Source organism: Brachyhypopomus gauderio, chromosome 5 (genome assembly GCF_052324685.1).
Source record: "Brachyhypopomus gauderio isolate BG-103 chromosome 5, BGAUD_0.2, whole genome shotgun sequence".
Lineage (NCBI taxonomy): Eukaryota > Metazoa > Chordata > Actinopteri > Gymnotiformes > Hypopomidae > Brachyhypopomus > Brachyhypopomus gauderio.
Window position 1 is genome coordinate 12,185,370 of NC_135215.1, and position 23,310 is coordinate 12,208,679.

At 42.7% G+C, this 23,310-nt stretch overlaps 2 protein-coding genes across 7 annotated transcripts; one reads left to right on the forward strand and one right to left on the reverse strand.

Annotated features, from left to right (window-relative positions):
- Positions 1 to 216: 216 nt before the first annotated feature.
- On the reverse strand, positions 217 to 13,153 carry hrasa (HRas proto-oncogene, GTPase a). 3 transcript variants are annotated; one of them, XM_077005726.1, is made up of 6 exons: positions 12,886 to 13,153; positions 6,173 to 6,290; positions 4,087 to 4,265; positions 2,879 to 3,038; positions 2,059 to 2,184; positions 217 to 1,202 (listed from the first exon to the last, which is right to left on the reverse strand). In XM_077005726.1, the coding sequence occupies exons 2-5, from the start codon at positions 6,281 to 6,283 to the stop codon at positions 2,065 to 2,067; spliced, it is 570 nt and encodes a 189-aa protein (XP_076861841.1). In that variant the 5' UTR covers positions 6,284 to 6,290; positions 12,886 to 13,153; the 3' UTR covers positions 217 to 1,202; positions 2,059 to 2,064. The 3 variants fall into 3 exon arrangements, with proteins under 3 accessions (XP_076861841.1, XP_076861842.1, XP_076861843.1); XM_077005727.1 differs by lacking the exon at positions 12,886 to 13,153 and adding an exon at positions 12,174 to 12,835; XM_077005728.1 differs by lacking the exons at positions 6,173 to 6,290; positions 12,886 to 13,153 and adding an exon at positions 5,892 to 5,899.
- A 128-nt stretch (positions 13,154 to 13,281) lies between these two features.
- On the forward strand, positions 13,282 to 21,690 carry lrrc56 (leucine rich repeat containing 56). 4 transcript variants are annotated; one of them, XM_077005723.1, is made up of 13 exons: positions 13,282 to 13,671; positions 14,041 to 14,205; positions 14,304 to 14,382; positions 14,864 to 14,924; positions 15,947 to 16,043; positions 16,144 to 16,341; positions 18,671 to 18,869; positions 19,049 to 19,279; positions 19,719 to 19,786; positions 20,097 to 20,242; positions 20,348 to 20,577; positions 20,707 to 20,977; positions 21,063 to 21,690. In XM_077005723.1, the coding sequence occupies exons 2-13, from the start codon at positions 14,056 to 14,058 to the stop codon at positions 21,235 to 21,237; spliced, it is 1,905 nt and encodes a 634-aa protein (XP_076861838.1). In that variant the 5' UTR covers positions 13,282 to 13,671; positions 14,041 to 14,055; the 3' UTR covers positions 21,238 to 21,690. The 4 variants fall into 4 exon arrangements, with proteins under 4 accessions (XP_076861838.1, XP_076861837.1, XP_076861840.1 ...); XM_077005722.1 differs by having other exon boundaries at positions 13,283 to 13,671; positions 14,304 to 14,391; XM_077005725.1 differs by lacking the exons at positions 13,282 to 13,671; positions 14,041 to 14,205; positions 14,304 to 14,382 and adding an exon at positions 14,424 to 14,772.
- Positions 21,691 to 23,310: the final 1,620 nt, after the last annotated feature.

Genomic DNA, 23,310 nt, shown 5'->3' on the forward strand with positions numbered 1-23,310 from the left:
CTGGACCCCAGGTGTCTGCCCTCATAACAAGGGAAAGGTCTTGTTGGACAGCTTCATCAAATTGTAGCCAACGTCTGTGCAGTAGATGGCGCCATACATCTCATAGTCTCTTGCTACTGACAAGGAATTTACTCCAAGCCTATTTATTTCCAGCACTTACAGTAAGCCCATTCAGGTCGTTCTGATAATTTGTAAATTTTACAAAATAACACAACAGAAATTCACTAGGGTATTTATTTCCTTTGTTTTACTTAGTCAGACAATGCACATCTAACTGGAAGACCCAAAACTAACTTTAAATCCATCTCAAACTCTTCCATGAATATTAACATTACAAATATGGCCTTTCAGATAGGTAAAAAAAAGGTTTGATTCTTTTAAAAATAATATTTGGAATGTCATGTCCAATCTTATTGAACCGATGTATCCAGAACTGTATAATAACACCTGGTACTAATTTGCATCTGATATCATTTCACATTCAAATCAAGTCTTTGAAGCTAATTTTACTGGACTCCAGTAACTGAAAAAAAAACAGCCACCCAGTTCAACATTTCCACAGGGAGTTTCTCTATTAGAATACGTACACATAAACTGCCCCACGCAGTGTATCAGAGGCTACAGCAGAGCCCAGCCCCCACGCTTATCAACACAACCCCCCCCATCACAAGAGTCACATGTTAAAACAACAGCATGTTAAGCAAAACAAATATAGCTAACTGTCAAGAGAGAAGCAAGTCCAGTGAGGGATGCAGTTTCTTTCTCTCTGCAGCCTGAAGCACTCTCATTACAGGCCTGTGTGCTGTCAGCAGCCTGGGTCACAGGGTGCATGAGATGATGTCACTAGTGTCCAGTCCTTGTGATTGGAGCGTGTGAGCCCCAGCGTCCATGAAAAAGCCAGTGTTGAGACGTAGGAGTACAATAAATTAGAGGAGATCCCCGGAGCTGCCCAGGATTAGCACGCTGGAGTTAAAGAACGAGTCATTAGTGGTGTTTTTGTCAGGCAGATGTGGACAACCAGAGGTCAGCTGAGGTCACAGCAAGGCACCGCTCTCCTCCAAACGTTCTCGCCACAGTCACGGTAGCACCTTTTTGCTTTTTTTGTCTCCCTTATTGTATTTTCCAGGTGTGATTTGGGTGTGAGAGCCTCCTCCCGCCGTGCACTCTGCATCAGGTCCACACCGCAGCTCAGAGAGGTTCACCTGAGGAGGACACGGCAGCGTGGCTATTAGACACACTAAAAAAAGATGAACAACGTCCTACCCAGAACACAGAGGAGTGACTGAGAAACAGCAGTGGGCCTCCTGCACAGAGCAGTTTTACAACCCTTTACTTTTCAGCACAAACCGAACTTGCAGTTGTCTTTTTGTTCAACTGCATCTCTGTGTGAAGTGACAATGCTGCAGTAGATTACGGTCTTTCTGAATAATTATTTCAAAGGTTATGTGCTGGTGTGAGATAAGAACGCCCATACAGTGGCGTACCGAAGAGCCATGCAATAACGTCATGATAAAACGAAAGCCAGTGCAGTACTAACAGCATTTATTACAGCATAAACAGCAGAACCTGATCAGTACAGTGACATTGATGACCTCAGATAGATCAATAGAACTACTTCTATTGATCCTTGGGTGGGGGTGGGGTATGGGGTTTGTAGATCTCACAACTTCATGTGATCTGTATCTTTCGCTTGAGTTGGGCTGTTTCATGCTTCCTTCACAGCAGTGCATTTATGGAAAGTGAGGCAGTAAATAGCACTGCCTAGTTATACAATCACACCCCAGAGTGCATTCAGACTACAAAGTTACATAAATATCCTCTTATGTGAATAACAAGAGAGCTGCACAGTAGTGAAAATGACTCTATCTTTCATTAACTGTAACCGTAAGCCTTTTCAAGCGCCTACTTAAATACAGAAATTGAATATGAACCTGCAGTGGGAGGGATGAAGTGTTGGGTGTATTGTGTTGATAATGGCTTTAATATAGAGGATCATTCTAAGGCTAGAGTTTGACTGTATAAATTAGCATATGTATGTGTGTGTGTGTTTCGAAGCACCTTAAATCATGACACCACGCAGCGACAGCTCATACAGTCCTGGCCGCTTTCATCGGGAGGATTGAGCTTTCTCAGCTTGTGTTGTCGGATCTCTCGTACTAGTGTGTAGAACGCGTCCTCCACGCCCTGTGGAGCAAAGTTAGCCACACATTAGTTACCCACCCCAGGGGGCCAGAGTCCACTCACTCACACATTAACCTCCAGCAACAGGCAGATTCTGCCCGTGGGGGCGAGGAGCAGAGACTCCATACGGGCACGTGTGTGGCAGAATCACAGGCTTATGCCATTACAGATGCGTTAAAATAGTCTGTCCTCTCACACTTGAGATGTTTCATTGCAACAGATCATTCCGAATTTACATTGACACAGAATGTACAGTGTAGCCAAACACACTTGTACACCTGCACCTGTTCTCCCCTCTCACGGTCTTGGAGGTCATGGCAACAGTAAACACTTTTCTTATAAGGTAGGTTATAGGTAGGATGATCTCTAGCTCTGGAATGTTTACAAGCATCTAGAAACAGGTGATGCTAAACAAGTTATCTTGAACTCTACTGACCATCCATTTCTGTGGTTCTTCACACTATAGCAATAGTAGATGATGAGAAGGGATTCGTCCCTCTTTTAACCCCCATTGAGTCACCACTTCCAGCATTACACAATGCACTTTGTGTGTGTGTGTGTGTGTGTGTGTGTGTGTGTGTGTGTGTGTGTGTGTGTGTGTGTGTGTGCACGCTCATATAAAATACATTTCCCTGTCCTTCACAGTGCTGTATGTGGCGTGGGGCATTAAGGCCTGTACTCTGTGGTGGGGGCTCACTTGTCTCGTCTTGGCTGAGGTCTCTATGTAGGGGACTCCGTAACTGCGGGACAGTTCCTGTGCCTGCCGCGTGTCCACCGTGCGAACCGGGAGGTCACATTTGTTACCCACCAGCACCATGGGCACGTCGTCCGAGTCCTTGACCCGTTTGATCTGTTCTCTGTCAGACAAAACAGGGGACAATGGAAGGTCAAATAGATCAAGGTCAAATTAGAAAGAGGAAATGGATAATTATGCCTCTGCTGTGCCTAGTGGCATAGTGACGCACAGGTGTATCCAGACTCACAAGGTTTCACCTAAACGTCTCAAGAAAAGCAGAGTGTTCTAGTTACTCATAAGGCCAGTGCTTTGTAGTGAATGCATTCACCTTCCTATGTGCTTGCAGGCAGAGCAATGAACATCTTTGCTCTGGCAGTAATCCATTTGAGGGGCACAGGAGTAAGACGATGCCACCTCAGAGTGAGAGTGTGTGCATGTGTGTGCGCGTGTGGGTGGTTGCATGTGTGTGTAAAACTGACAGTGCCAAAACAGTTGTTTAAATTCTTCTGGCTGTAAAATTCAACAGAAAATCTCCTGAAATCCAGTGACAGCATGACAATTCTTTAAATTTTTTCATTTTAAAATATTTTTATTGTTAAAAACTCTACAAGAAGCTAAAGGCCAAAGAGGATGGAAACCTGCATGAACCGGTAAATTTATCTTCAGACATATTTGCTGGGGTTTAAGCCACAGTTCAAAGTTACCTTAAAAAAGAAAAGAAAAAGAACAAAGAAAATGTCCCACTACCTATGACACAATAATGTCAGCGTGAGTATAATTCATTAATCCTCCTATTCGGTTATCCTTCTCTGTCCTTAAGTGATCGGTATCTTCTCTCCACCCACACAAGGGCTCTCAGAATTCAGATCGATTTTGTTGGCATCTTACTGTAACCTACCGGTAGGAGAATGTGCTTCCATCACCTACACCAGGTGCTACAGAGGCTGATCAGAGCTTTGGTTTGACGACGTCTGTTATTTTCTTTGGTTTTTAAAAGTTCCTGAATCACCTGAACCAGAGGAAAAGTCTCTGGTAGGTTACAGAAGATGTGAGACACTTCCTCATTCTCCATTTGTTCTATGCATTAGTGTCTCATCCGTACTCAATAAAATAACAAACTGGCCCTACATCCTTAACTAAAGAAACACTTCAAGCATGGGATGAAGCACCTGTACTGGTGAATGTCCTCGAAGGACTTGGTGTTGTTGATGGCGAAGACACAGAGGAAGCCCTCCCCTGTCCTCATGTACTGGTCTCTCATGGCGCTGTACTCCTCTTGACCTGCTGTGTCCAGGATGTCCAGCAGACATGTCTCCCCATCAATCACCACCTGCTTCCTGTACGAGTCCTATGAAAACGTGAAGAAAATGTGAAGAGCTCCACGACTCCTTGTCCTGACATTGATACTCAAAGACTGGAATACCACATGAACTGGACCCAAAAGCTACACACTACTAACTGGTCTATATACAACCAGCCAGTCTCTGAAAAAACCTTATAGCTAATAAAACTCACTGGCCAATTTAAAAGATTCCTTTGGGCATTTTATGAGTTTGCAATTACAGAACAGAGCTTGTGGTCTAGCTGTATATTTATCAGCTGCCACACACAGTACTCCTGACTGATCAGAGTGTGGGCACTGTGGAGCAGGTGGTCCATTGTTAACACATGGCAGAGGCATGTCTGTAGGTGCATAGAGAACACTACATGTTTACAAACCATTTAACAACAGCAGTCTAGAACAGAAATGGACCAGTTATCAAGGGAAAGCGTAAAACTAACAAAAACTATCCATAATAATACATACAAAGGCTTTCTAACAATTATGTCTAACAAAAAAGTTGATATATATGGATGCATTTTATTTATTTATTAGATGGTTAGTCCTTTCATAAACACAAAAGGGGAAAACAGAAAACTACTGAGTTGTAATGTCTGCAGATTAATTCTGTTTGACAGCAGTGACTAACGCACACACACATGCAGGCCAGTGGTCCTGCTATAACCATCAGTGTTATTGCAGTGAGGCCAACTATGAAAAGGACATTGTTTGTCCAGAGACTGGCATGGTGGTAAAGGAGAAAAAGAGAGAACAGAATGTCATGAACACATGGGCACAAGCACACACACACACACACACACACACACACACACACACAGGTCTGTGGTGAATCTTAAGGATTCATCTGACTGTATAAGTATACTGTGAGATGGAGAGAAATAGAAAAAGACAATGGAACAGAGGAACAAGATAGAGTGAAAGATAAGACAGAGGGAAAAGACAGAGGGAGAGTGAAAATTAAAACTGAAACAGCCCAAGGCCATTTTATTTCAATGATACTTTCTCATAATAGGAGAGTCCAAATTGAGTCCAAATCTTTTCCAATCCTTTTTGGTGTCTTTTACGTTTTTGTAATCTTAGAATTTTAGGAGTGCCACACTGATTAATAACACACCGTAACTTATTTACTGAACAGCATATGATCACATGGATTCTGACAGCATGCAGTAACACCATAATTAACATTATCACAGTAATAAGGGATGTATAAACACCTTTGACTTGAGAGATAAGATTTATTTTCTTCTACTTTATTTAGGTCTGGAATTCATGTTCTATCAATTAAATTAGTTTAAACGTTTTGGCAATAAAATACAAAGCTTTCGTGTAAAAAAAAAAAACTCCAATAAGTTGAAAAAGACCAAGTTGCCAATAAAAAATATGAGCACACAAACACAAACATAGCATGCACACACAAATTTACATGTACCCATATTCACCCTCACACACACAGGTATACTTTACCCCTATGGTAAGGTAGAGTGTGTGGTACTGTATTACCCATAGACACCCACACACACACAGGTATACTTTACCCCTATGGTAAGGTAGAGTGTGTGGTACTGTATTACCCATAGACACCCACACACACACAGCCACACACCCTCACACACACACACAGGTATACTTTACCTCTATGGTAGGGTAGTGTGTGGTAGTGTATTACCCATAGACACCCACACAGACACACAGCCAGAGACCCTGACTCACACAGGTATACTTTACCTCTATGGTAGGGTAGTGTGTGGTAGTGTATTACCCATAGACACCCACACAGACACACAGCCACAGACCCTCACACACACACAGGTATACTTTACCTCTATGGTAGGGTAGTGTGTGGTAGTGTATTACCCATAGACCCCCACACAGACACACAGCCACAGACCCTCACACACACAGGTATACTTTACCTCTATGGTAGGGTCGTATTCGTCCACAAAGTGGTTCTGGATGAGTTGGATGGTGAGAGCACTCTTGCCCACGCCTCCTGCTCCCACTACCACCAGCTTATACTCAGTCATCCTTCACCTGAGTGACACAAACAACACATGCTAGTAGAATTCCAGCTCCCACAACCACCATCCTTCCTCTTCCTCCTCCTCCTCCTCCTCCTCCTCCTTCTCTCTGCTGCTCTTCACCTCATCACACCTGTGGGATTCCACAGCAATCCAGCACTACAGTTTTACGATGGGGGGGGGGGGGGGGGTCAAAACAGATATGGCATAAATAAGCAAATGAGTTACTATAGTGAGGTAAATTCTCCTGTGCACAATTATGTACAGGATTGATGGGAATTTAAATTAAAGAAGCATTTCTACAGCACGAGGGTGAGCTTTATACTTCTGGTTCAAAGTGAACCATTCTCAGCAGTCTGGGAGGGTCAAAAGTCCAGTGCTGTTTTATAACAACCAGGCAAACAGGTGCCCCTTTAAATGCCCCCACCCTCAGCCAATCAAGAGGAGAAATCAAAACCCCTTTAGAAGAGATGCACTACAGCCCAACAGAGCCAAACCGCTCCTTCCTGTGCCAGCATTCTATTAATGAATACATCGCAGTTCCAGTACCAAGCAAAGAGGCTAATTTAACACACGGCTAAATATAATCTGGAGTTGCCCAGGCAGATGGTACTGCTGTACATTTATAGAAGACAACAACAACAAACTGCTCCCCGAGCGTTTGAGGCATTATGAGCTCTAGCCTGGCTTAGGCTGCAGTGGGCTTCCAGCAGAACGGCCCGCCATCATTAGCCTGGTTCTGGAGGCCAGAACCTCTTATTTTGGGACATGCCATGCAGTCAGGGACTGATAAAGCAATATTGAATGAATTAATGAACTGATCTCAAATTTTACACAGTACACACTGATATCTGATGTTTCGCTGAAATATACTATGTGTACGTCCTTGAAATTTTACACATTTGGAGTGAGCTGGATGGGATACAAGAGAAATATCCAAGAATATCCAATTCTTTTCTGTAACTCCTCATAAATACCACCCCTGACACTGATAATGTTTCACTCGTAAATTGCGCCTGGCTAGGTGTGGCCAGTAAGTACTGGTGGAATTAATCTGACATTAACACATTATTACTTAACATTTAAATTTCCACAGATAAAGGAACTAAGACTTGTACAGGGAAACTTGTACAGGGCTTGTGCAGCTTTGGCCAAAAGATCTCAGCCAGTGGCTAAAGTAAAATTGGACCAGCTTGGCTGTGAGGACTCTTCCCTGCACTTTAGTTCAGCAGTTACTACTCATGCTCTTTGACACCCAAAAACATGGTGTCCTACAGGCGTATGTCAGATGATCAGATGTCCCTCACACCCATTTCAACAAGCCTGTGTCTCCTTCATCAGGCAACAGTGTACAGCAATAAAAGAGGAAGAGGAGGGCGAATCAAAATAGGAGTTACAGAAGTAAAAATAATTAATGTTTTCTCAGAGATCAGAGACCAGACCTCAGTTAGCAAAACACTAAGGCATCTACCGGTTCACTAGCAACGCGAAAGCTGCTAAAATGATGAAACACATCCACTAATAAATGTGACTTTATCACAAACTATAATGCTTATAAGTGTAGAACAAGAGCAGAAAATGTAGTTGTAAGACAGCAAAACCTATGACAATAACATCAGGAGATCCTAGGTGGTACTTCGTGGCATCAAAGCTATCCTGTCTGAGGATATATTGTAATATATTTCAAAGTGTAGCTATTTGCCATTGTTAGCTCCATGAGAGCGACCAGCATTGTGTCCACATGTCTATCAGAACATAGACTATATACACATTCTCACACACAAAACTACTTAAACTTAAAAAGAGGAAAAAGAGGAAAACTTAAGTAGTTTTATAGTAGTTTAATTGCTTAAACTTTGCTGCTCTTTCTTCTGGCTCCTGACATGTTCTCATATTGTGATGGTGGAGGATCAGGTTAAGTGAACCCTAGCTGTGCCTTGCTTACTAGGGTGGGGTTCTGTGCCTTGTTTACTAGGGTGGGGTTCTGTGCCTTGCTTACTAGGGTGGGGTTCTGTGCTTTGTTTACTAGGATGGGGTTCTGTGCCTTGTTTACTAGGGGGGGTTCTGTGCCAGGTTTACTAGGGGGGGTTCTGTGCCAGGTTTACTAGGGGGGGTTCTGTGCATTGTTTACTAGGGTGGGGTTCTGTGCCAGGTTTACTAGGGTGGGGTTCTGTGCATTGTTTACTAGGGTGGGGTTTCTGTGCATTGTTTATTAGGGTGGATTAGATTTACTATAAGCAATTCTCATTGTGCATGTTTTGAGCATTTGTATTTCTACACCATTGTTATAATAATTCTGTGTGTGCGTGCATGTGATCCGTTATACATTTACTACTAGACACATCGCCCTTTATAGCACACACACACACACACACACACACACACACACACACACACACACACACACACACACACACACACACACACACACACACACACACAATAGTCCTGAAACATGAATAACTGCATAAGCAGTTGCGTCTTATGTGCCAAAGCAGCATAAGCAGTTATTCACATTAAGAAGGGTTCACAGTAGTGGTATTATGGCACATAGTATGATTAATAATAATGAGTCTCATCAGCGTTTTCAACATGACAAGCTCCTCATTTTAACAGCAGCCCAGAGCTGCCGGACGATGCACATATGACAGAGAGACACTCTGAGCTCCTGGCGGAGTGGAACTTTCCCCTCTGCTGACAGGCCTGGTCTGATCCCAACCACTCCCAGCTGCTGGGGGCTGGAGCACATGTGCCTAGCTAGAACCCCACCCCAGTAACCAGGCACAGAGCCCCACCCTAGTAAACAATCCACAGAACCACACTGTAGTAAACAATGCACAGAAACCACACCCTAGTAAACAATCCACAGAACCACACTGTAGTAAACAATGCACAGAAACCCCACTCTAGTAAACAATGCACAGAACCCCACCCTAGTAAACCTGGCACAGAACCCCACCCTAGTAAACAATGCACAGAACCCCCAGCCTACTAAACAATACACAGAAACCCACCTTAGTAACAATGCACAGAACCCCACCCTAGTAAACAAGGCACAGAACCCCACCCTGGTAAACAAGGCACAGAACCCCACCCTAGTAAACAAGCACAGCTAGGGTTCACTTAACCTGATCCTCCACCATCACAATATGAGAACATATCAGGAGCCAGAAGAAAGAGCAGCAGAGAGAAAGCCTGATGAAACACAGCAGCTATGTGTATCACTTGCATGCCACATTTACATTAATAGATTCTGTATGGCTATGGGTTCAAATTACATGCAAATAAAAGTCCTGCAGTCAGCTCAGCCCTCCTACTACATCCCTCCCCTTAGCCGGGTCAATTCAATGACAAGCCTGAACGACAGGCCTCACCATGAGATCAACACATGATTGAATGAGTGAATGATTAACTGTGCTCACATCCTGAACAGGTGATTCATTTTACAGGAACAAGGAAGGGTCACGTCAAGAGGGTACAGACAGCAAGACAGACAAACGGTAGGACAAACATCAACATACAGGTGGCAGATACTCCAAAATTCCCCCACAGCGCTCCATTTAATGTTTTCTCTTTTAGAGGGGAATTCCATGTCTTTCTGTTTTCCGGCTTGCATGTGATGATAACATTTCCTTTAGGTCTGCTGTTCATTAAATAGCCTAAGGATCATACAGGTGCACATAAGTGACATAGGGCATCTGTGGAGATGCCTGCCCCATCACTAAGGCACTGTTAGTTTCAAATGGCGTTTTGCTGGACACACTATAAATGTTTTTGGAGGGTGTGGCAGGTTGAGCATCATAGGTGCTATGTAGGTAATTGATATAACGACTCTCATGGTATAAATAGAATTCTGCTTTAACATGCCACATCACACACACAAATCAACAACCACCACTTCACACCAAATCTACAACCATCAAGTGGCAGGAAAAATTATCAGTATCATTGTGAGAAATGTAAAGACTGGTTGTTATTCCCACTATAAGGGTAAACAAATGACTGAAAAACTTCTACACTGTGTCATTTTTATTTTGGCTATTTTAAAATAAAATGTCAGCATTTGAAAAAAACCGGTGGTGTGGACTAATAATACAGCTAAGTAGGACTACTTGTTGCCTGCTCACAATGGTGGACAAGAGAGGCTCCCGCTTATGATGAGTTACTGAGCACAGTGTGCCTCCAGCAAGATAAGAAACCTGCTAAGAGCAACTGTTCTCTGTCTGACATGATCTGCCTTGCTGGAGAAATCAAAACACCAAATGCTCAAGTTCAGCTATTTTTAATACCAATGATCACAGCTGTATTCCCGCAATGAAAAAAAAATGACAAAATGTACAAAAATGTATATGAAACGGGTCCATGTTCTGAGCTCCCAAAATCGCTGAGAAAAAGGAGATCTCTGTGCAACATGTCTGGACCACACTATCATGACAGACATCTCAAAAACCCGCATCAGCCTTAGGCGCGTTTGATTTGCCATACTTGAGTAAATAAGATGGAAGACGAGCTCTCAAACAGACTCCGAAGCGTCCACAAGAAGTACACGTTAAAGCAGCTGAAACAGCCCCGAATCCTCCAGCTCTCTCCCTGTACCAAGCCTGTGCCAGGGGCTGCATATAGCCTGTCACAGGGAGCCGGGCAGATGATCAGCTCATTCTGAAACCCTATAGGCCCTCTGGACCCTGAAGGTAATCTTACAGGGTCAGCACACTGAGAGTAAGTAGGAGAGTCCACAGACAAACCCAAGGGCTGCACTTTACATACGGCCACAAGGGCACTGAGGCCATTGTGTTGGGCACAGATGTGAGACAGCATCTGTAGCTAGGACTGGCCAAGTAACAATATTTTGACATTTACACTTCATTTACGAATAAAAAGTAAAAAATTTAAGTCTATTGACACAGTAACTAATTTTAGGGGAAGATTATTTCCACGTATAAAAAGTCCATGGTTTTTTGTGTTTGCGATCCAGTACACATTAAATACAAATATTTATGTATCCAGTTAACATTAATGGAGGAAGAATGGCAAACAGAAAACAACCTTGCAATCTGAAATATGGCCAATATATCTCCACTTACCCAGATCCTTTATGATCCATCTACTTTGTTAAAAGATAAATTCTGCCTGAGCTATTTGCCTCCTAGAGTGATAATCAATTTTCAACGGAGTGAAGATGGTGAAAGGGATCTCTAGAGGGAGAAGATGGAATCAAACACTGTGGCACCATCAGAGATGCAGACCAAGGCTCTACATATTGCTCTGACATCACTCCACTTGCCAGTGAGATCCATGTCCTGCAAACCTGTGTCCTGCACCGTAGGCTTGATTTGACTAGGCTTCAGTAAAAATATGTGGCTAAGAAAAACTCATTAAAAGTGTATTAGGAAAAGTGACCCAACTATTGTACAACAGTACAATAGTACAACAGAATTCCTTCCATAGAAATAAATATTTGATCAAAACAATACCCCCCACACACTGTGCTCTGGCATTTAATGGGTGCTGGGTCTTTAAGCTAATATTCAGCGAAGGTACAGTCTAAGCATTCGTCTCTTTCTCTATAAGCAACTACTCAACAGATCCTTGTCTTTTTTTCTTACATCTCTAAGCATGCGCTGACACCTCTAGTCCTCTAGGCTTTTAAGATTAAAATCAGCCATTTGGAAGATTGGGAAGAGAGATTAGCCATATTTCTGCTGATCAATAATTACTATCAAACACCAAATAATGTAAAGACTGATAGAATTGATTAAAGATTATGTAGAACCTCTAACATGTGAAAGAGACCCAGAATGTTGCAGTATTATTGGTATTGGGTGTATAAATATTGGATTCTGCAAACCACAAATAAAAATATTATAAGTATAAATATTAAGATATATTAACATACTTATATTAATATTACTGGATGCTCCTCCTCATGGCAGTTTATGAAGGAGTTAAAACGAGGAAGAAATGTCCACAAATCTCTAGTAGATTGTAGTGGTATGCAACTTCCGCACTGCTCCTTGTTCTATCCAGTATGGTGGGGCGTCTCCCCTGCCCGACTCTGCCCGTAAAGCCCACTCTCACATGTCACATGGAGACAACAGAAACTTACATCAAATCTGCCTTTATTAATACGGTACAACGTATTCACGTTTGGCCATTATGAGTCAATTCACGTTAACAGTCATAAAAACTTGTCATGCTTTTTAAAACCAAGAGCCAGTGGCAAAACCGGCCAACACTGACTCGGAAGTTCGCGAGAAGAGAGGCAGAATGTTTGATAAATGACAACTGCACTACAGACTACAGGCAGCAGCTCCGCTGTGTTACTGTCACTTGCCTGTTGCTTTAACACGGGCCAATGCAAAAAAGAAACAGCTTGTGTTACTTTTTTTTACAAACAGTTACAAACAAACAAATGAAACTGTTAAACACTATTTTCTCCGCAATTCCTGTGGTGGGGGTCTAGAATTTTGACTGACGATTCAAAAATCAAGATCCAGTTTTCCATTAAATCAGTCTAAACCAATATGTTAAACACCACTATATTTTATGGGTATTTTTTAAGGATGCGATTACTATGCATGTTTACAATAACAATTTGTCCTACTTACAACAGGCAGCGCTCCAATTTGCTACGGAGATTCGGTCCACTTGATCCAGACTAGCTACGTCCCGATGAAATTTCAATACAGAAGGTGTAATTACCGTAAACAATCACCCTTTCTCAGTATATTTGAAGGAGCTTCAAACCGTTGAACACAGCTCAAAAACACACAGGTCGCCTTTACTCGGAAATGGAGCAGCGGTGATGATCGCTGGTATCAGCCCGCCACGAACAATGTGCTCCGCTCCACAGCAGAAGACTGTAGCAGCCCACGCCCAGAGAGAGAGAGAGAGAGAGAGAGAGAGAGAGAGAGAGAGAGAGAGAGAGAGAGAGAGAGAGAGAGAGAGAGAGAGAGAGAGAGAGAGAGAGAGAGAGAGAGAGAGAGAGAGAGAGTGCGCGCGCGCGTGTGTGTTCGCGTTCATTTGGTGCGCCGGAGGGCTGCTGACCACCGTTATATTTGACATCAGGGCTTATTTTGAAAACCCATATTTGACTAGATAGGTTATTTGTTTTGGCAATAACATTATATTCGTGTTTTACCGCCTTATGTTAATCTGACATTTACAGTCTTTTACGTTTCTTTTTTTTATAATGAAATTATAGCTGCCATTAGCAGGAATGGAATAGGCAAAGTAGAAGTGTTTCACAACTTTCAGGGCAACATGAAGGTAGCGTTAAACGGGGCGTCATATTAACGGACTACAACTCCCAGTAGCCCCGTCCGTCCGTATCCAGGAAGAGTTGTACCCGTTGTCAAGCAAACTTCTCTTGCTAGCTGCAGCAAGACACCCAGGTAGTCAGTCATTCGAAATATTAATAAATGTTTTACAAACTTAGCTAGTTAAATGAATACTTGCAACGTAAATAATTGTCATATTTTAGGAAAAACTTAGAAATATTCATTTCAGATTATTCTATGTAATTAGCATGTAGTTGACTACATTAAATTATTGCGGTTCGTGTAGAATGTATCTGGTTTAACTTTAAGTTAACTAGTTAGTCTGTAAATGAGTTAACCTAGCTGACTGGTTATGTCAGTTCGCCAGCTAACTCTTGTATAATGTGACAGTTTGGCGAGTTAATGTACTTGGGTAGCTAAATGCATTGGATCCGTATAAGAAAGAAAGAAGCCGATTGTAATTTCTCTTGATACCTTCTTCAGATAGTTGGTGGGAAGATGAGTTTTTCACCAGATCCAGTTCGGCGACCAGGTACAGCTCGTCCTTTTGTGACAGAATTCGATGGATTTGACCAAATAAACCCAAGTCCTAACACTGCCGAGGGCTCCGACCTACTCCTTGAACTTTACCTTTCTCCAGAAAAATTGGTACGGTTTCGAAAATCAGACTCCACGATTCCCTGCCAAGTTAAATGACCCTGCTCTAGACCATGAATACAAAAGTGTGTTTATCATTTGACTTGCAGAGACGTCTGTCGAGGTCAGATGATCTAGACAAGGTCACAACTCTCGAGATGTGTGTTGACACCCGGCACAATACGTTGGGTAACTTTGGTGAGATTAAAACACACAAGAGCCTTACTAAATAATTGAGCAGAAATCTGTGTACATGGATTAGCATGATTTATATAATGCTTGTAACCTATGTTAAAAGGTCTAAAGCAATCAATTATTAAATTAAATAAAGTTAAATTTACATAAACACTAGACACCTGGAATGATAATGACCCTTGGTTTACAGGGGCTGCATTAATTGTTATGTGTTCTAGATGTTGTGTTCTTGGTGGTCTTACTCATTTGTTCTTAAAGGATTTCCTTTGCCATGAGAAAGATGTGATTGCTCAATCCATGCAGGCAGGGCGGAAGTTAATGGAGCCAAAAGTGAATCATGTCTCTTTAGAGATACATTTTGTGCTAATGAGCAGAGTTTTTAAGGTGTGGTTGGATGGAACACAATGAAAGACTCCGCTGATGGCTTTACATCAGCAAGTGTTGGTGATGTCTCCACTCTTTTGTCGTGTGGCAGGTGTGTACTTGCCCAGTCTTGTGCAGCTGAAAATGAACAACAGTTTGATCTTATCTGTGCGGTAAGGCTCCAGTTCTCTTCCTTTTGTTGCCACAATACTATGTTGCTGTCAAAAGTTAAACAATATTTCTGGTGTAATTTGTTTTCATATTATAATGACTACATGCAAAAAAAATCAGTGTGTCTGTTTTTTTGGATGCATGTATCTAGTAGAACTAAATTGAGCATCAAGGAATGAGGGCAGAATGAAACAGAAGTTATGTAAAATTGAAAATGATTATTGCTCTCGTGAGCTGTGTGCGTGTAAGGGAGAGAGCCGTCTGTGCTTCAGGAATTTGGGGACGTGGTCAGGAATCGGAACTGTGAAGAATTAGGTCTCTAGTACAGCCCTGCGATCTAATATCTACTAGATCTACTAGATCTACAGGTGCGTTTCCTCCAGTCCCCTAGGACCAAGCCTGTGCCGGAGTATAGTTCTCCATCCTAGAGGATAGTAGATCCTGTTTCTTGAATGTAGTGATTTGGTGCTTTTGTAGCTCTGGAGACCAGTTCCACTTGTCAGCTGCAAATCAAGACAAGTGAGAGTGAGTGAGTGTGTGTATGTGTGAGAGACATAGGGAAATAGAGACAGGAGGAATCTGATATTAACGTTCCCTATTATTGAAATTAGCCTAGATGTCAGTTCCAATTCAGATCATCTGTCCCTAAATTGGTGCAATTAGACTACAGTTCAGTCATTTAAGTTTTTTTATTGCCAAAAGCACATAAGTAAACCTTTGAACTTTTCTTCTTCGCTGGAATGCAAGCAGGGCCTCGATCATTTCCTCTAGAGTGTTACTATTACTGACAAGCCCAGATGTGAGAGATTCCATGGCAGGAGGAAGGAGAGGGGACATGCAGGCTTAGAGCTGACATGGGACCTGAAAAACATGATAGTGTTTCCTGCTCTGGGGGACTGGAGTGAAGGGGGGAGTGGAGGGGCTGAGTCCGGAGCTGAGGGCAGACCACGAGGCCAGACCACGAGGCCAGGGTGAAGGAACACTGGAGTGGGATGGTCGCTCATTGTTCACAGTGTTTCCTCAGGGACCTCGGAGCCACCCTCTCCCACCTCCGAATCCTCTCGCTAGTTCGCTGCGGCCTGGCTGACTTGGATGGGATTCCTACGCTCTCCTCACTTAAGGTAATCTGAAACTTCTGGGAGGGGACGGTGTTCATTCATGTCGTTGGGACAGACAAGCTAGTTGCCTTGTTCTTTTTCTCCCCGTTTCAACTTTTCCCAGGAGCTGTATGTGGCCTACAACAACGTGTCAGACCTTAGTCAGGTCGGTATGCTAGAGCAGCTGGAGCTGCTGGATCTCGAGGGGAACAACGTGGATGACCTGGTGCAGGTGCAGTACCTGGGCCTCTGCGGGCAGCTCAGAGCCTTGTCCCTGGAGGGAAACCCTGTGTGCATGAGCCCCCTTCCAGGAGCAGTAGAGGTACACAACTGGCAAAACCCTGCCACTACCAGTCATATCCCAGCTGGCTTCTAGTCAGTTATCCCTGACATTTCCTAATCAAATTCAGCCCACTACTTAGTGCACTGTGACGTGTTTGTTACTGATACTTCAGATAGCTCACATTAATAAGTAATCACAAACATACATTAACCAAAAAAAGAAACAGCTTAGTCATTCATCCCCTATTTAAAGCTGAGTGTTATTGCTTAATATGAGTGAATGGTGCATGCAGCTTTGGAGTTTCAAGATGTGAGTTTGTAAGGATTTATGGTGTAGCATCAGAATAGGCAGACTAGAAGTAAAAGGAAGATAATGTTTGATAAGATTAACATACTCAGCTTCTCAGCGTTGACACTCTGACTTCATACCACAATGTTAAAGACATTAGCACACTAGCCACTGCTGGCATGCACTTCCAAAATCACCATCAAAGCTAATGGTGTGTCTTGTGTAGATGCTACCCTAACAGATGTGTGGCCACAACTCTCACCTCCCACCATATCCACTGAGAAACGCAGAGCCTCATCCAGCCTCTGTCGCTTCAGAAGTCCTGTCTGCGTGGGTGCATGACAGTCGTGCCATATGCAGTGTACTGCTTTGCGGCTCACGTCAATTGTGCGAGTGTGTCCACCCTCTCATTGTCTCTCTTTCCACGAGCCGACCTCAAGGACCAGAGACATAATGGCTCTGCAGGTGATCGAAATGCAATTAGCCTCCTCGGAGACATGAAAGTGGCTAGCTGATGTTTGATCTCACTTTGCCAGGCTGTGTCCATTAGCAAGATCATGGGTGAAAATGTAAAACACTAGAGAGTAGTGAGACATGAGGGAAGATCCAAGGAGCCAAACCCATTTACCTTTTTCACCTTTAGAAAACAGCGATGGCAAATCAAATCACGAAGGCGACGGGACTTTTATGGTTTCACAGCAAGTGTTACTTTGCTTTAAGATAATAAAAAGTAGTGTGTATCTTCTGCTTGCTTATACCAGTGTGTGGGGGCGTGAGTCATTGGAAGAGTTTCGAGGTACACATGGAAGGGTTTTCATTAATGCACCATATCAAGACAGACTGGAGGGGGAGAGCTGTGACTGCACACCCAATCTTTATTCGATTTCAGTTCTTCCACTGGTTTCCAGGCACCCAGTAATCAGTTTATTTTCACTCACCACAAGGAATTATGAAACTGGGGCAAAGCAACAGGCAGGCCAGAGACTGCTGAATATGCATCAGCTCTTGTAGTGCGTAAAGGGATGTCCTCGTCTGTGTGTCTCCTCTCCTCCCTCTATCCGTCTGGCTTTCTCACTCTCTCTGGCGGCCCGGTGTTAGTCATGGACGTGGGCTTGGAAGGTCATGGTGTTAATTTGCTCTTGTGGTTGTAGTGCTGTTCAGCTCTGACAGCCCGATCTCATATTAGTGATATAAGTGGGTCATACAGCTACTTTGATGGGTTTGGTTAGCAGGCACTCAGAGCCTGTCTGCTTGGGGAAAAATTCCTTTATGTTTGTCCCTTGAAATGATACGTGTTGCATTATGTTCACTGGACCCTAAATTCTTATTAGGTTCAGTATTTCTAGATATTCACATAGTCCTATGGAGTTGGTTTGTTTTTGCAGTTTGTAACCTTCCTTTTTTTCAATCATGAGAACGTTGCCATATGCCTAGGTCTTCTCCCATATATAATGTCATTCAGTCTATGGGTGTGTTTATCACTGTTTTTGTCCCCTCCCTTTTTTGGGCGTGTGTTTAAGTTGTCCATGTGCATCGTCTGCGTCTGTGGAACTACGTGGTTATGGTTATGTCTTGTGATACTCTGTCTCACCTGTGACTCGTCTCGTAATCACGTGGGGCTAATGTGGTTTGTCTATTTAATGTGCGCTCACGCAGTGTCCTGTGCTCGTCGTTGTCTAAAGTTTACGTGTCTCCTTGCATGTTAAGTGTTCCACGTGCGCTATATGCGCTATATACGTATTAATATTAAAAGTGACGTTTGCCGCCACAAAGGATTTGTGTCTCGTCCTTGACGCCGCACCCATCGTCACAGTTTTTCCACTGACTTTTTGGACAGATGATAAAAAATTATTGTGATTATAGTGCTTCATGATGTGATTTTGATATCAATATATATTAAATTATATTAAAAACACATTGAAAAGATTTGCATACAATATTGAACATAATTATTCAGCTTTATTATTGCAGCTTTTGGAGAGTTATTTTGTAATAAAAATGAACAAATGTAATTGTGGAACCTGATTTGGCCCTTCCCTTTAGTTCAGTATTAAATCATCTCAGCATGTTTGATTGACAGGGGCCTGACTACAGGTACAACTACAGGTCTGCTGTGAGGAGACTGATTCCACAGCTGCGTTTCCTAGATGATGTACCAGCAGAAGAAGAGGAGCCTGTCTGCTCCAGTACTCCGATGGAAGACTGGGTTCTGCTCAAAGAGTCCATCAAAGACAATGCTTCCATTATAGAGAGTGCCAGTGGCTGCCTGCAGCTCACAGGTGCACACAAATACAGTGCTTTCAGGGAACTGACTAATAAATGATTCATGACATTAATCAATCAATAATTTTTTATTTTTTTAATTATTCTTTATTTATTTTTTGCTCATATATGCTCCTCCAAGCAAAGCTGTAAAATTCCATGCTCAGATGGGTCTTATCATGTCTGAATACTGTAGAGGAGAGCGCTCCTAGTGCATGTGGAATGAGTCGACCCAGCTCCGCCCCACGCCCAGATGCCAGTGGCCGCCCCAGCTCCGCCCCACGCCCAGATGCCAGTGTCCGCCCCAGCAGCTTCCCCAGTGGCCCGAGCATGAGCAGGCCTCCTTCCTCCTCCACCAGCTCCAGACCCAGCTCAGCGGGCTCCGATCCAGACACCCCGGACCATGAAGCCAGCGATCTGACACATGGTCAGACAGTGTATTTTTATCTTCAAATTAAATAATTGATGGAGCATATTGCCATGCCTCAAGGCTAGCCACATATGATGGTGTGTAGCAACACAGTAGCATCACTTGCTGAGTGGTTACAGGCTGTGCTGATGAGCTGCCTTTAGATCTGGGTTTCTCTTTTGACAATTCATATTCTCCACATTCCATTCCATTGTTGAAACTATTGTTTTTATAGCCCATGATTGCCTCCCTCAGGACATAAAATGTAAAATAGACTGTCGTACATATTACAATTAGAACTGTACTTAGTACTTCTGACATTGTACACATACACAGTAGTCATGTCCTGTAACTGTAACCCTGGGCTGGTTACTAACCTTTAGTGCACAAATGTTTCACTAAGCCTACGTAGCACCGATTCATAAATAGAACATGTTTTTAAAACGTATCTGCCTAGGGGTGGGAAGAGTTTTCTTCTGTGGAAATCCTCTTCAAGCTATTCGAGCACGACGACAGAAGATAAAGGTAGGCATATAGACAAAGAGGTGCTACCATTAGACCTCCTGTAAAATCATATTACATAGTTAAAGCGCATTATACCCACATCATATTGCAAAATGCTCCTGAAAGTGTGAAGGAAAAACCCAAGGGTATTTACCTGATAAAATGATGCTTGTGAAGGATAAGAGAACATTTCATTTTTATCTACACCAACAATACTTTAGAACTTCTACATTGATTTTCACAGTTTTTCTCTTCTCTCTCCCTCTCTCCCTCCCTCTCTCTCTCTCTCTCTCTCTCTCTCTCTCTCTTTCTCATGTCTCTTATTTTCTAGCTTCAAGGCCCTAGCTCCCACTTGATGCCCTGCACACAGCTCAGTGGTTATGTTCCTGAACACACATATGATGTTGAGTGGACAAGCAGCCAGGACTGTAATGACATCTTTGCTGAACTCCGAGCTTGGAGGAAAGAACACAGCAAGTACTGACCACAGTTCCACACACATTTGTAAAACAAATAGTCAACAAAGTGTTTGTGCGTTACCTTTGTTTACTCACTGTATGTACTATATATCTTAAATAACAGACGTCTTTTGGCCATTGAGAAAGACAGTCGGGCCCAGGTGATGCATTTAGTCCACAGTGATGAAGATAACTATTTTAATGACAGCGATGACGAGAAAGACAGCAGTCATGAGTACGATGAAGAAAGCCACAATTTTGGCATAATTAGTGACAGAGAAGAAGATGCCAAACAGGAAGCAGACCCCAGAGACACGGACTCTCCTGACTCCTGTATTCAGTCTCCTTCACCCGGTAGGCCGCCCTGCTCCTTCACACATTCCACACATTAGTATTTTTCTTCTGAATGTATTGATTTAAATAATTGATTAAATCCATGTGGTGCTATTTACCAAGAGGTGACCAGGTTCTGTTCTTTACCAGACCACACCCCATCTCCACCACCCAGATACACGGCTCCATCTAGTGGCAGAAGGGTAGTGGAGATCCGAGCCCGTAGACTGAGACTCAGTAACACAAGTGCTGGAATGCAAAAACATACTGGGGAAATCCTTTCAGCAGATCCAACAGTACAAAGGGAAATAGAGCTCAAGGCCCTGAACCGTAAGCAAACTCAACCTGTTCCTCCTCAAATCCTCTGTACGCCTCACAGGCCGGGCTCCTGCCCTGTGGTGTCCCAGCCCATGGAGACCAGGTATGTTCTGTTCTTATTTGTTCAATTCCACTGTTACTTTCACATTTAAAACCTCAAATTCCTCAATGCAACCATTTTATTTTAGTTCAGGACCTGCTGAAGGAAATATTCTGTCCACCAGTGAGCACAAGCCAGTCATATGCCCTACAATGCAAGAGAGGCGGATACCCACACGCCCACATACAGCAAAAGCTGTTCTTCAGAGAACGTCTGTCCACAGAGCCCTCCTCCCTGGCAAAAAAACTCCTAAGTTGGCCTGAGGCAACTGGTCCTGAGACACTTTGGACTGCTATGTCTCCCAAGGAAGGACTGTCTGCTAGAGACGGTGCTTGTCATTCCTTGATCTTATGCACCTTCAGAAAAACTGTGTATATGTGCTGAATGAATTTATTTGAGAGTATCAATGTCTCATTCCAGCAGCCATACTGAGTGAGCTAGGCCTGCCATTTTTGAGGACCAATGGACAAAAAAAGACACAGATAAGCTGTTTTTTTTAGTTGTTTTGTTTTTGTCAGCATTATATAATGGAATATTGGTCTTGCTTTAAAGCTAGACCTGGGCATTGTACTTGGGCCAGCTGCAGCCCTCTTACTCTCTCTGATCGACCCACGTGAGATCATTGATAAGTTAGAAGTCAAAAGTAAATGTGTGACTATGACACCGATTACACTGTGATAATTACATGAAATAAAAGTTCACTGCTTTTATTTCGAAGGCAACTGTTTTGTTTTTGTTTTTGTGTGGTCAGTTTGCTCATGCACCTTCACTCAATATGTCCACTAACAGTACAAAAGAATGATTGATAAAGAACACAAAAAAAGTATTTTTTTTTTGTTTTTAACAAGGAATGGACTTCTAAATATCCACTTATTGAAGTAAAATGTAAAGTTGTGTGCTTAGTTTGCGGAGAACAGCTGTGCTTAAGGACTACAATTTGAACAGCCATTACAAGAGTAAATATGAAGAGAGATACAAGAACTTGACTGGTGCATAACGAGAACACCAGCATCTGAAGATTTGCTAGTGAAACTGCAAAGGCAGCAAGAATTTTTTTTACAGAGCTGCACTCATCCAGGGATGTAGCAGTCAGGACTAACTTTGTGATATCCCACAACATTGCAAGAACGGTAAGACATTCTCGGATGGGGAGTAATTCTCTCCTCCATATTTTCATTGAATTATTTCATTCAGTGTTCATTTTATTAAGATATAGTATTTATAATGTATACAGTATATATGTATTGTGCAGAACAAAGTTAAGTATATCAGTCTGGCCCTCTAAAACCTTTCCGGTTTCTCTTGTGGCCCCTTGGGAAAATCAATTGCCCACAAATGCCTTAGAGCCACAATGAACCTGAGAGTTTAGTAATACTCTTTACACCACTTGGGGGTGCTCTGTGAGTGCCATTCCATGTCCCCTCCTAATAGGCAGGCCTTTTACATATACGTCTGAAAGATAATCACACATACAATGTCAAGGTAGAGCTTATCTTAAATATAAATGGCTTTATTTCAGCATCAGCAGCCTGCTTATTGTAACTTATCAGCAATGCTCTTGGAATTTTCCTAACTGTGCTAGGACTTTATTAATGAGAGAGATGTTGACAGTGAATCTTATGAAACCAGCATTAATTTCTTGGGCAGGTAAGATGTGTGTTGATTGGAACACAGGCAGGTACGTCCCCCTGGCGTTCCACCTCCACGCCAGGTGCCTTCGGTATTGCCTTCGGATTTCTGAGCAAGTCTAATCTTGTGCAGCACTGCATGTGTTTGTATGTGTCTGCTCGCAAAGGAATCCTGAATGCAAATCAAAGAAATTCAGACATGCTATTCCACATGTCACTCAAATATGCTTCCAGTTCCAGTGAACCTCAAAACACAATGTACTTGACACCAGCCGTGGCTACATGTAGTGTTTATTCAGTTAACTGTCAATTAAAATCTCTAATGGAATCATACTACATAGCATTAATGATTTATTTGTTGTTCAGTGTGTGTGTAAAAATTCAATGTGTGTCATTTGATAATTGCATGCATTGGAACAGAAATTAACCATGCAGCATGTACAATGAGCAGTTCCCATGCACTTTCAGCACTTAATGAACACTTTCACCACTACATATATGGCTGCTCCTTGTCCTACATGTTTTATTCAGTTCAGTCTCACTTATTTTAACACACATAGTGTCTTAAACTCTACAATGCTGCTAATGTGGAGACTGGGGAAAACAGCATAGAAAGCAATCATCAACACACCCTTTAAATCGAGCTTCATTTGATTATGGGCCTGTTTTGTTTGACTTATTCATGCCACCAGTCTAGCTATAGTTTGG

Coding starts and splice junctions, on each gene's coding strand:
- hrasa (XM_077005726.1), bottom strand. CDS start 6,283: ATGACTGAGTATAAGCTGGTGGTAGTGGGAGCAGGAGGCGTGGGCAAG. Junction 3,039..4,086: donor GAGGACATTCACCAGTACAG/GTGCTTCATCCC, acceptor TTTGTCTGACAG/AGAACAGATCAAACGGGTCA. Junction 2,185..2,878: donor CCTCAGCCAAGACGAGACAA/GTGAGCCCCCAC, acceptor TTTGCTCCACAG/GGCGTGGAGGACGCGTTCTA.
- lrrc56 (XM_077005722.1), top strand. CDS start 14,056: ATGAGTTTTTCACCAGATCCAGTTCGGCGACCAGGTACAGCTCGTCCT. Junction 19,787..20,096: donor CACGACGACAGAAGATAAAG/GTAGGCATATAG, acceptor CTTATTTTCTAG/CTTCAAGGCCCTAGCTCCCA. Junction 20,578..20,706: donor TATTCAGTCTCCTTCACCCG/GTAGGCCGCCCT, acceptor GTTCTTTACCAG/ACCACACCCCATCTCCACCA.